General features: G+C 56.7%; 1 protein-coding gene across 1 annotated transcript in view; it reads right to left on the reverse strand.

Annotated features, from left to right (window-relative positions):
• Positions 1-9625: 9625 nt before the first annotated feature.
• Positions 9626-13498, reverse strand: part of CPLX1 (complexin 1) — a 39890-nt gene continuing 36017 nt past the window's right edge. The window contains exon 4 of the mRNA XM_012663660.1: positions 9626-9970. Coding sequence (XP_012519114.1) covers positions 9773-9970 — 198 coding nt within the window. The 3' untranslated portion in view covers positions 9626-9772. The remainder of the gene's footprint in view (positions 9971-13498) is intronic.

The following is a 13498-nucleotide window of genomic DNA, read 5'->3' on the forward strand; positions in this document are numbered from 1 at the left end:
GGGATGAGGGAACATATATGGGAACTCTGTACTTTCCACTTGATTTTTCTGTAAATGTAAAACTGCTTAAAAAATAAAGTCTATTATAATTTTCAAAAAAAGACAACAGCCCAAATTTTAAATTGGACAAGAGATTTGAGCAGACGCTTCTCAAAGGAAGACGTGCGATGGCCCACAAGCACATGAGAAAGTGCCCAACATCATCAGTCATCAGGGAAATGCAAAGTAAACCCACAGTGGAGACCGGCACAAACTCACCAGGATGACTGAAATGTTAAAGACTGACACCACTCGGTGAGAACGTGTTGCATATTCTGTCATATGTTGCTGGTACGGCCACTTTGGAAAACAGTTTCTTACAAAGCTCGGCACACACCTACTTGTGACCCAGCGATCCACAGCGAGGTATCATATGCACCCGAGAGAAATGGAAACGAAGGTCCACGGAAGACTGTACCGGAAACAGCCCAGGGCCCACGGCAAGGGGCTGGATCATACACATCGGGGCACTCACACAGCGGAGCTCTCGGCAGAGAGATCTGGGAAACGTGCGGAGTGAAGCCCGCAATGGACGACACACCGCACAGCCCTTCGGTACGAAGTTGAAGAGCAGGAAGACTAACTGCTGACAGGAATCAGAGCATCAGTGGCTCCCAGTGGGGAGTTGGGACTTTCTGGGGTGATGGGAATGTTCTATGTCTTGACAGAAGTCTGGGTAACGTGAGTTTTGTCAAAACTCACAAAACTATGCACTTAAACTCTGTGCATATTTCTGTACATAAATTCTTCTTCGATTTTTAAAAAGCATCAAGTCAAAGAAACCACCACAACATGGTGTTCCGGTTTGTGGTGGGCCCCTGAATCTCTGTGTGACATTCTCACACCCTCCGGCACGTGTGTCTCACCAAGACGTCCGGAGTGCCCCCTCCCCTTGTCCCGGGTCTGTCTGATGTGACGTCCTCCCTGCAGTGGCCCGGGGTGATGTTTTGCAGCGTGCCAGCTGAGCCAGGCCTGCCCCAGACCTCACCGTAGCAGAGAGGAGAGTTCACACTCACCAGCACACGATCCGGGTACAGATGGGCCGTGATCTGCTCCACGTGGCACAAACTGCCTCTAGTCCCCCTTCCTGACAGGTGTTGAAGAGAAAGCATTGCCAGATTGACAGCCGCACCCAGTGCCAGCAGCCATGCTGATATCTGCCGATGAAGAGGCCACATCCAGCACAGAAGGGTCGCTGGGTTATGCCACTGTCACCTGCTCTGTGAGGATCTGGTGAAAAGCCCGAGTCTGGGGGAGCCCTGCCCCCTGCCCCACAGGTGTCCCGCACTCTCCCGTCATCTCCGACGACTCCACAGGGCCACTTTCCACCGCAGCATCTCCTACCCGTCCTCCGGCTCTCCTGAGGGGCACGGGCGGAGCGGGTTCTTCAGTTTTACGTATTAATCCAGTCCAGCATTCTCGCCTCTGCCAGCCCTGTGAGCCATTTCTCAGTATTCCGGGGAGGCAGTTCCAGTGTCTCTGTCTTGTCTATAGCAGTACCTTAATTTTTTTCACACAAAATTCTAGGTGTCCGTCCACACAGCAGGACTGGCTCCCGGAGTCCTTGCCAGCACTGGAATCTTGGAGTCTCAGAGGAGTGCCTGCATACATAGGCCCCCTTCTGTGCCCTCAGGACCCCTCCCAGCATCATCAGGGGCTGTGACAGTTTCTCAGACTTTTCTTGTTTTTGATGACCTGGACCGTTTAAGGAGCGCAGGTCAGTTGTTTTGTAGAATGTCCCTCAGTTGGGGTTGGTCTGATGTTTTCTAATGATTAGACTGCAGTTAATGGGCTTTTGGAGGGTCACAAAGGTGAGGGCCCTTCTCATCCCGTCATGTCAAGGGTGCGCACCGTCAGCAGGACTCACCACTGTTGGTGTTGACCTTGGTCACTGGCTGGGTGTGTTGGCTACAGGTGTCTCCTCTGTGAGGTTAGTCTTTTCCCTCTTTATTAAAAAGGGCACAAATTAGGACATCAATGAGATTGGGGAGGGGGCTTAAAAAGGTCAAAATAAAGCCCTAAAGATCTGAACCATTTCCATTCCAGATTAGTTTCTCTCACAGAATGTTATTCACTGCCTCAGTGGTGAGACAGATTTACTGGTTCTTCTCAACAGCATCCCAGGTCACCAGCCACCTCTGCTGGGGGCAGAACCTTGAAGCCCTGGAAGCCTGTGCCTTTCATACACTTCCAGATTGTCTAGTTTGCATTTGTTTGTTTGTTCGTTTGGTTTGTTGTTGTGGCTGTTGCTGTTTGAGACAGGGTCTCTCTCAGGCCAAATTCAAACTCCTGAGCTCAAGTGATCCCCTGGTCTCAGTCTCCCGAGTAGCTGGGACTACAGGTGCCGCCACCGTGCCCGGCTTATTCAGTCATTTACTGATATCACATGGATTGGAGGACGTCTCTTTCGCACTATGGGTTATGGTCCAACTCAACTTCGTTCTGTCGCTTGAGTCACTCCGGTTTTGGCCATTGAGACGTCTGTCTGTAGGTCTCTTTGACATACCCATCATCGTGGGTTTATTTTTTATTGTTTTTTTAGCATTTCTTTACTTCCAGGCTCATTGCATATATTTCCTGCCCCAGCCCTAGGTGAATTTCTCCTGGTCGGTGAGTTTTGATGATTTCTTTAACTTTATTTCTGCTCATTGTATTAGGAATTGAAGGAGAGAGACTCCAAGCTGGGGTTTCAAGGTGCCTTTTACCTGGAGTCCCAGCCTGGTGGCCACCCTGCTCCCAGCCCCAGTCCTCAGTGGGTGACGGGAGGGCAACTGAGGGGCCCAGGAGGTTCGATGGGACATGCCCCCACCTCTCAGGCCCCCCAGCCAGGGACCAATGGACATGTGTGGACAGAGGCTTATGAACTGTGGGAAAATTGAGACTTTGGCTGCTGTACAAAGAGCGCAGGTGCCCCTCTGGGCTCCTTCCTCTGCAGCTGCACAGGGAGGAGGTAGCTCTTGTGGCCACCCACAGACCCTCAGCAAAGGACAGTGCTTGGAAAGCCTGGAGAGGAGCGGCCTCCCTGTTCCCACGCCTCCCGCTGGGACAGCAGTCCCTCCCTGCCCCTGCGTTTCTCCCCCCTCGATCAAAGTCCTTTGCTCTGTGTGCAGCTTCAATCTCAGTGGACTCACTCAAGGGGACAGGAAAAAGTCTTGTCTGTTGTAGAAATCAACTAAATTTCAATTCTGATGCCTGGTCCTCCGGGGCTGCAAGAAGTCATCCTGAGCGCCACTGGGGCCTCAGGGCCAGGGGACCGGGGTATAGGGGGACCCTAGGGCCTGGGGACTGGGGTAGGGGAGCACTGCCATCTTACAGCATCCGGGACAAGCGGAGTGGGGAGCACAGCACTCTGACCTACCTGGCAATGGGTCTTCCCCAAACTTCAGCCCCCACCACCCAACTGACCCACTGATGGCATTGATGGCAGAGTGAAGTGCCGCTACCAGAGCCTGCCCTGCCTTGCCCTGCCCTGCGGCTCTGTCCTTGGAGAGGCATAGCCCTTCTGCTTGGCTGACTCAGGGTCCACACTGAGCCTCACACCTCGACATGAGCCTGGGGTGATCAGCCCAGCCAGGCACCCCCATGCTCGTGCCCACCACCAGTAGTGGGTGCCTGACTGTGTCCTTAAGAGAGGCCGGTCCCAGCCCAGGAGAAGTGCCCCTCAGGGGGGTATAATGATGACAATGGAAAAGAAGCCAAACTCTGTATAATAATTTTAAGAGGTTTATTTTGAGCCAAATTTAGGTCCTCACCTGAGAGTCACGTCCAAGGAGCCTGGAGCAAGTGGACTAGCTGTGGCTGGGTTACAGTTTGGGTTTATACATTTCAGGAAGACACAGATTACGAGTAAAGTCATAAATCAATACATGGAAGGCACGCATCTCAAAGTGGGGGCTTTCAGGTTCCAGGTGGGTTTAGATACTCTTTGATTTGTAATTGAGGGGGTCCATTCAGTCAGCTGGGGGGAGCTTAAGAGTTTGGCTTCTTTTCTGTTGTCAAGGGAAACGCGGCAAGGCCTGTCCGTCCAGGTTCTTCCCGCCTTCGGGTGGGGGTTAGACCCCTCAGGAAAGGGGTCGCACGACCTAAGTCAGACAAGGGAGGTCCCAGAAAGGCAAGGAAGGTTAGAGTATTTGCAGGTTTGCCGGCGGCCTCGGGGCCCGGGGTAGGAAGGCAGAAGGCCAGGGAGAGAATTGCTTCCCGGCCTTTACGGCGGGGCATCGCAGAGCCCTAACCCCAGGCCGCGCGTGGGCTACGGCAGTGGTGGAGGCTGGACGAGACACCGGCCCAAAGGTGAGGAGGGTTCACGAACTTGCGGGAAGGGCCTGGGCACCAGGAACGGCGGGGCAAACCCGGAGGGGCAAGCATGGGGGCGGGGCCTCGCGGACGGGGCCTGGCGAGGGGGCAGGTAGAGTGCACCTAGAAGCTAAGCTAAAGCGGTGCGGAGACCCGCCCGCGGTGGCCGGAGCAGGGCGGTAGGGGCGCGGCCACGTGGGAAGAGGGGGGGCCGACTGGGCTGCGTCGCCTGTTCAGCCTCCCGCAATGGCATCTCTCTGGCTCTGATTGGCCAGGATTCCCACGTGGCCTTCTCAGAGCCAATCGCGGCGGCCTCCTCTGGCACGCGATGATTGGTTCCGCGGGCTGGGGGCCCGGGCGCGTAGGACGGGACTTGGGTTGTGGTTGTTCCCCATGCCTGGCCTGAGTGCTCAGGTTGTCCTGGCCTGAGGCCCCTTCCATCCTCGGGGCCACGCAGGTGTGGCCGCCTCGGGCTCGGCCCTGGCATCCGTCCCGGCTGTTGGGTCGGGGGACCCACACTCTCACATCGTCCCCGCTTTCAGACTTGACAGCGAACCCTCTGACCACAGGAGTGGGGCCGTTTCCAAGTTGTACGGGCAGGTGGCCCAGCCAGACCTGGAGTTTACGGCCCCCGCTGGCTTCGTGGTGGACAGCAGAATTTGCCTAGCTGCATTAGCACAGCTAGACAAAGTGGTCCTTAATTGCTGGACCTTTGAAAATCTCTCCTGAAAGCCTGGATGGTTAAGTGGCTCAGCAGGTGCAGGTCTCCGGACAGGAGGGTAGAAAAGAAATCAAAGCAGAGCGGCCGGCCCATCAGGGGCTGGCTGCCCGCATGGCCCAGGGAGAGGAGGCAATCAGAGCCAGGAGACTGAAGGACCTCCCTGCCTGGGGAGCGCGGGAAGTCTCTGGAGCATCTGGAGCTGGAAAGCGTGCTCTACTTTGTTCAAATACAGTTAAAGGTCCAGAAAGGAAGGAGACTCAGCTAAGAGTCAGGGTGGTCCTCAAGCAAGCACCTGGGACAAGGTCATATCAGGTGGACATTGTCACCACTGTGCCATGTGCAGGGCAGCTTTGCCTCCCGGAACTTGCATGGCTGATTCTCTGCCTGGAATGCTCTGCCACCAGACACTCACAGGGCTCCCACCTCCCTTTGGGTCTCTCATCACCTTCACAGAGGGGCCCCCGGACCATTCATGAAGTAGTAACCCCTCACCATCCCTCTCTGATCAATTTTCCTGCAAAGCAGAAATCACCATGTAACATATTTATTATCTGTTTCCCATCACTAGAAAAATTAGTTCCAGGGTAGGGACCTCGATTATCCTCGGTGCCTGAAACAGAGCGGTGTGTGTATGTGTGTGTGTGTGTGTGTATGTGTAGTAGGGGCTCAGTAAACATCATCAAGTGAATGGTATGTCTCCTTGGAGGCCTCACACCCCATCACCTGAGGGTGAGGGATGGGTCCAGAGTGGGCTCAGGTCTGACCCATCAGTTGCTGGAGAAAGGGCTGGCCACATTTCTGAGGGAAGGCTGTCTGGGTCGTGACCTAGCATCCCGCTCAGGGCTGAGAGGGATCCAGAGGGCTATGCAGTAGCGGATAGTGGGTGGGGGAAGAATGAAGGCTGAGCAGTGGGTGGACTTTTGGGAACCCTTCTGAGAGCAACCATGCTAGGGGGCAGCATGCAGTGGCCAAAACCACAGAAATGGCTGCAAAGACTGAATTTCAGATCCAAGTGTGAACTAAAATAAAATCTTGGCTGGGCATGGTGGCTCATGCCTGTAATTCTAGCACTCTGGGAGGCCAAGGCAGGAGGATTGCTTGAGGCCAAGAGTTTGAGACCAGCCTGAGCAACATATTGAGACCCCCATCTCTATAAAAATTAGAAAAATTAGCCGAGTGTGGTGGCATGTGCCTATAGTCCCAGCTACTCGGGAGGCTGAGGCAGGAGGCTCTCTTGAGCCCAGGAGTTTGAGGTTGCAGTGAGCTATGCATTCTAGTCTCAGTGACAGAATAAATAAAATAAAATCTTAAGCCCCACAGCTGACTGAATTGACCCCCTTCTTGGACAAAGGGACCCCAGAAAACCCTAAAGTTGACTTGCCAGCCATGAGAAGGGAGGTCAGACACACCTGGTCATGCCCCCTCCCTTCTTAGTGATGTCCTCTGTAACTCATTAATAGGCCTAAGGCTATGCAAGACAAAGCTTAAACCATACTTGCAAGCCATCAATTTACTTAACAGATTACTTGTGTTTGGATAAATGTCTGGTGGCTTATCTCTGATTAACAGACATCCTTCAGTTATTAATAAAACATTCCAAGCTTTTAGACAAAGTTTTATTTCTTTAATCAATTATACATCAAAGAATCTTTAAACCCACCTATAAATTGTAATGCCCTGCTTCCAGATATCACGCCTTTTCAGGCTAAACCAATGTACACCTTCCATGTATTGATTTATGACTTTATGTGTAATTTCTGTCTCCCTGAAATGTATAAAATCAAACTGTAACCCAAATAGTGAGACCACTTGCTTAAGGCTTCTTGGGTGTGGCTCTCCAGCCCATGGTCACACATACTCAGCTCAAAATAAACATCTTTATTTTACAGTTTGGGTTCTTTTCCGTTGACAGGGGGAACAGGAGACACTTCTCCATGTGCTTGGGAGATAGCACTTTCCCTGCAGGCCCCACCTGCCGTTTAGGAGGGCTCTGGAGGGCCCCGCGTGCGGGCAGGGCACATGTGGCCTTTCTGCCCACTGAGGCTTGGCAGGTTTTGCTGGAAGCTCTGCTGTGCATTCCCAGCCAGCAATGTTGGGTGACAGGAGACCCAGACAGGCCACCTCCCTGGACAGGGCCCTGACAACGATTCTTCACTTGGCCAAACTTTAGTCAGGCTTCTGAATCTTCTGCTAGGTCCATTTGTGCACTTCCTTGTAAAATCCAGTTTTAGCAACGAACCCTGCTAAAGTTAGTTCAATAAGAACCCCCCATCCTGGGAATCTGATCACCTTCCATATCTGACCAGGCGACATCTGGGCACTCTGGCCTGTCTTCGGCTAGAATCTCCCTGATTCTGAAGTGTCCTCTTAGTAATTTTCCACCACTGACACCCACCCTGCTCCTGGGCTACATATTCATACTTGTCCATTCTGTGTTGGGAGTTGAGCCCAATCTCTCCCCGGCACTGTAAGACTCCACACAGGTGCTGTGGCTGAGCATCTTGGGCGGATTGGAGTGGGAAGGACATGGCAGGACCCCTAGAAGGGAGGCAGAGGGCTGTCCTCTGGGGTGGGGTCATAATGGGAGGGCCGTCCCAAGCCAGAAAGCCAGCAAGCCCAACAAGCAGCTCCTCGGGCCTCAGCCCAGATTGGCAGCATTTCCTGCAGGGTGTGGAACCCAGAGCTGCAGTGGGGGCACAGGAGGATGTCCCCCCAGGATAAGAATGCCTAGGGACACCTGAGCTAGGGCAGTAGTGTGACCTGGGCTGGGCCCCCAGGGCCTGGTAGAGTTCGGAGATGGAAAGGGTATAATTGGGGTCTGGGGGCAGGGGTGGGGGCCTGGGGCCCTGAAGGGGCAGGTCTGCATTAAATGGAGATTACTCTGGCCAGGGATGCCTCAGAGAGAATGGGTGAGAGGGGGAGAACCTGGGTCAGGAGGGTGGAGAGAGCCTGCAGGTGTCCCAGTGAGAGGGCAAGGTGCTTCCTGCCAGGCAGGGCACCGCCGTTCCACCCACAGGGCAGGCAGGGTGCAAATCTCTGTGGACTGTCCTGGCAGAACGGAACCGTGGAAGGAATGGCCACGCGGTGTGAAATCACTGTAGTGTTTATTGGCTGTGATTCCATCCGGAGAGAACACACGAGGGCCCCCGACATGCAGGAGGGGCGCAGGGACGGACGGACAGACAATACCCACGGTCTAGCTAAGCTCGGCGGCCCCGGGCGCCCCATGCGCTGGGAACGGGATGGTGGTTTCTGCGAGAGGACGCCCTGTCTGCTCAGAGCTGGCTTTTTAAAGTGTGAAAACAGGCATCTAAAAAAGACGTGGACCCGGAGGAGTCAGAGAGGGCACGGGGCGAGCGAGACAGGCGGGGCGGGCGGGGCGTCGGTGGTCAGTATTGCAGTCTGGTGTTATGGCTTCTCTAAAGCTATGTAAGGTTGTGAGGGTCAATGCCGAGCCACGCCCCTGGCCCGCGACGCGTGGACACTGAATGCATTTTCCATGTGGACAGAAAGGGCCGGGAACCAGGCGAGGGCCTTTCTATCAAGACAAAACTCATCAAAAACAGAAGACCTCATTTACCTGAGATTCAACATATTGTGATGCAAATTAAACAAGGACAGAGGAGTAGGGCTGGGCGGCTCTAGGGTTTCTGCTGACTCTGCGCTAGGACATCCCCGACCCCAGCCGAGGGTCCTGCGAGCCCCGGACACCGCACAGCCCCGTGGAGAGGGAGCGGGCGCGGGGCGGGGCAGGCCCCCGGTGGGCCCTGGGCCCTGGCAGGTCTCCAGACCACGCACTCCCGAGGGCTCCGGTTTCTCAGGCCTCTCCAGCTCCTGCCGAAAGTGTGGGTGCTCAGAGGTGAGGGCAGGGCCCCGCGCAGACAACCGGCAGCCTCCCCGGTGGGGAAGAGGGGACCCAGCGAGGAGCGGCCCGGCCCACGGCTCTCCGCCCGCCCGGGACGCTCTCTGAGCTCCCCCAACCCCACTGCTTCGTTTCCCGCGTTTACAGGAGAACTCGGCTACGGCGTCCTAAGAAGCAACACCTTCCAGAGGAGTGAGGGGAGAAGGGAAGGAGGGAGGGAAGGAGGCAGAGATGGAATGAGAGGGAATGAGAGAATGTGAGGGGTGCCGATGGAGGTGGGCCACGGGGACCGGAAGACGCCGAGAAGCTCCATCAGCAACCCGGGCGACAGCGCGGGAGGAGGGTGACGGCAAGCTGACTGGGGAGGGGGGCTGGGGCCGAGGGGGAGGAAGGGTGGAGGGCGGGGGGCCGGGCTCCCGCTGCGCGCCGCAGCCCCTCCGCCTTCCCCTATGGCTGTGCTCCTAAATTGGGCCCGCTGGAGCGCCCGACGCAGGGCGGCTCTGGGCGCGGGCGCTGCCGGGCGCGCGGGCGGTGAACGGCCAGAGCAGTAAAGGGCGTCCCGGGCGTGGGCGCCCCAAGCCCCGCGAGCAGAGGAGCACTGGGCCGATCCCGGGCCGCGGCGGCTGCAGGGGTCCGGGGGTCGGGCGCGCCGGGCCCGTTGGGGGTGGCGGTGGTGCGGGAGGGGTGGGCGGAGGCTCCCGAGGCGTGGTGGGCGCGGGAAGGACAGACCTAGAGCTATGGCTTATATCGGCGTGGGGGCTGCACTGGGCTCCCGACATCCCTTCGGGGTCTCCGCGGAGGGTCTTACGGGGCGGGCGGGGGCGGGGGCTCCGGGGTCCCGCGGCTGCGGCGCCGCGTTACTTCTTGAATATGTCCTGCAGCGGCCCGGGCAGGTACTTGATCACCGTGTCCAGGATGCTCTCATCCTCCTCCTCCTGCTCGTCCCCGCAGCCCGGCGGGATGGCCTTCTTGGGCCGTGTCAGGCTGCCCTCCGAGTTGGCCTCCATGGCGGCCTGGGCCTCCGCCTCGCGCTCCTCCTTCTTCTTGATGCCGTACTGCGGGGAGAGGGCGGGATGGGGGCGCGCACTCCCAGGGCTCCGGCCGAGGGACCCCCAACCCACCAGGCGCACCAGCACCGATGGCCCCAAGGACTCCGGAAGGAGAAGGGACCCTACCCTGGAGGGAGCTTGGGGGTTGGGAGACCCCACGGAGAATGGGGGTGTCTGAGAGCCCACTGACCACGCGTCTTGATGGGGGGAAGTGGGAGAGGGGGGCTCGGATCCTCCTGGGGGTAGTCAATGCTGCGACCCTACCCTGGGCTCCTCCCCCTGCCCGTGGTCCTGCCTTCCAGGACGCCTCCGCCTGGGGCAGGGAGGGGCAGTGGTGGAAAGAACCCAGACGTCGCTGGCAGACTCTCCTGCCCAGCTCCTGAGTTCTGCGATGGCGCCCTGGTGCCTGGCCCAGGGACCCTGGATGCCGCCCTGCCCCAGTCCCTGATTTCCAATTCCAGGGGTGGGGAACCTGCAGCTTCAAGGCCACATGTGGCCGTCCAAATCCCCTAGTGCGGCCCCTCGACCAAATCCAAACTTCACAGAACAAATCCCTTTATTAAAGGGATTTGTTCTGTAAAATTTGGATTCGGTCAAAAGGCCGCACTCAAGGATCCAGAAGGCCACATGTGGCCCCGAGGCCACAGGTTCCCTAGGTCTTCCTGGATGTTATTAAGGTAAGGATGGAGAAGAGGTCATCCTGGGTTTGACGGGCCTCAATCCAGGAGAGCGTCCTTGTCTGAAACAGAAAGGGACACCCAGACACGGAGGAGAGGGTGGTGTGGAAATGGATTAGACTGCAGTGGTGTCATGCCCTCCCTTTTGGAGTTACTCTTTGTACCAGTACCAGGAACAGGGCCTAAGACCAAGTGAGAGAAAGGGAAACCACACTTGCAGGTTCTCAATTTACTTAACAGATCACTAGAGTCCCAGTAAATGCCCAGTGGCTTGTCTCTGATTATCTTAAAACATTGGGAGCCTTTGGACAAAGCTTCATTTCTTTAATCACTAACAAATCAAAGAATCTTTAATCCCACCTATAACCTGCTGGCCCCCTCCCCTTTGAGACGTCCTGCCTTTTGGGGCCAAACCAACATACAACTTCCATGTATTGATTTATTCCTGTCTTTGTGAATGTGTGAAACCAAACTGTAACGTGGCCACCTGGGACACAGGACCTCTTGAGGCCATTTGGTCCGGTCAGTTGGTCACACACATTCAGCTCAAAATAAACCTCTTTAAATTACTTTAGAGTTTAGTTTTTTTTCTGCTAACAAACTTCCAGCTGCCTTGGGGCTGGTGGGAACAGGGCAGGGCCAGGCTGGGGGCTGGTGCATCTAGGGGCAGAGGCTCCCCCTGGCCAGGTCCAAGGTCCTGGGCTGCAGATTAAGGGTGGCAGCAGAGCAGAGGTGAGGCACTGGCAGAGGCATTGATGGGGGAGCATCTAGGAGAGTGTGCCAGCAATTTACAAGATCAACAAAGACTTCAGAGTCCTACTGAAGAGCACGTAAGTGCGGGGTCACCAGCCTTGGGGAGGGGGTGTTTCTGCCAAGGAGGACCCCCCTTGATCCCCGTTCCCCCGTTTCTGGCTTATTTCTTTTCTCCTCACCAGCCCCTCCAAAAAGAAGGGGTGGGCTCTGCTCCTGCACCTGGTGCCTAACCTGGGTCTCCAAGGAGGCCCCCCTCCAGATGGGGGACTACCTGTGTACCCCCCACCCCTCAGGGCAGCCTCAGCAGCTATCCTTTGCCCTGGGGCTGTGGGTGGCTTCAGGTGTGGGGGAGGCAAGAGTACTTTCAGCCACCATGCTCCCAGCCCACCTGTGACCAAAGTGTCTGGGGGCACTGGTAAGAGGCCATCGTGGGCTTGCCTCAGCGCCCTCTGCATCGCATCTTAACAGAGCTGGGAGTGCAGGGGCGGGGACGGGGGAAGATGGCAGCAGGAGCATCTGAGCAGGGGTGGGCATGTCACCCAGAGGGCCCTGCTAGCACAGAACCAGAGCACTGACACATCAGCAGGAAGAGAGGACCAGGCACCAGCTAGTCACCCTCCCCTGTGCCCCACCAGCAAGAAGAGCCAGGTCCTTGTCCTAGGCCACGATGATGGTGTCCCTTCTGGGACAGCCTCGCTGGGACAGGCAGTAGCCCCAGGCAGGGAAGGGGAGGGAGGAGCATGCACTCTGTGTCCTGTGGGCGGTGCATGGGCTGTTGAGAGAGATGCCACCAGGAACTGGGTCAGGCCAGAGAAAGCTTCCTCCAGCCAGTGGCACGGGGCCGGATGGGCTCTACAGCAGGAGAGTGTCAGTCCACACGGCAGCAACACGTGTGCCGTGGTGAGGACTGCAGGCCTGACCCAGGAGGCCGTGGTTCCAAGGTGTACACTCACAGCAGAGGTGCTCAGGAACATGCGTGTCACAGCTCGAACATGCGGGGTGTGGTTGAACAAAGGGACCGCCTTGACTGGGAAAGTGACCTCAGGGAGGTGAGGGTCCAAAAGAGACCTCAGGCCCTGCCACCAATTCATGGGTCACTCTGAGCTTGGCCAGAAGTGCCAGTCACTCCTCTGAGGTTCAAGGTCATTCTGAGGCTGAGGCCACTCTCGGCTAGACCTGAGGGTCAGGGTTACTCTGTCTGGGGCTCAGGACTCCTGAGCTGGGTGGCTCCCATGTGGTCTGCCTGAGACCTGGTTCTGAGGTTCTGAGACTAACGCCCCGCCACACCAGTGCAGGTGGCCATTGGTCGTTGTGCTGGGCATCGGCTCTCCAGAAACAATGCCCCAAGACAGGACCACAGGAGAAGCTGGGCCACCCTGTGGACCACTAGAAACCACACCCTGTGGTGCTGGCCACTTGTGGGGAGCTCAGAGCGGACCTGACATATAGGAGGAGACACTAAATCCTGAAAACATTGTGCTGTTGAGAAAACACAGCAACGGGTGCTAATCAGTACTGAGAACCAATAATATGACCAGACAACTAGCCCTCAGCTGTCAGTAGCTCATCAACAGCTGTTACCAGTGGTTCACTGGGACCTGGCCTAGAGCAAGCCCAGGATGGGGGGTGGGGAGGAGCCACGTGGGGCTCAGACCTGCCAGCCCCAGACTGAAGGAAGGTTCTGGCTCAGCTGCCAAACGTGGGTGGCTGGAAGCGTATGCAAATCCAGCGGTGCACACACAGACGGGCTGTGGGCATGCAAACTGCACACAGGGGCCAGTCTCCCCTCCTGGCCTGGACCTACCCAGATGGCCTCATGCTGGGAGGCAGGAGTGAGGTGCTCCTCTGAAAAATGTAGCCACCCCCTGAGATGAAAAGTCCCAGGCTGTAGGCTGCCTGGGGAGCCTGGCACTCAAGAGGACATGTCACCCAGGGCCAGCCCTTTGGTCCCCATCTGCAGAGAAGCCTTGGACATAGTGACTGGTGTGAACTAAAATAAAATCTTAAGGTTCACCCCCGCCCCCGCCACCGGCTACTGAATGGACCCCCTTGGCCAAAGGAATATCCTAAAACTAAATTGCCTGCCACGAGGAGGGAGGTCACA

The sequence above is a fragment of the Propithecus coquereli genome, unplaced genomic scaffold (genome assembly GCF_000956105.1).
Source record: "Propithecus coquereli isolate 6110/MARCELLA unplaced genomic scaffold, Pcoq_1.0 Scaffold821, whole genome shotgun sequence".
Taxonomy (NCBI): domain Eukaryota; kingdom Metazoa; phylum Chordata; class Mammalia; order Primates; family Indriidae; genus Propithecus; species Propithecus coquereli.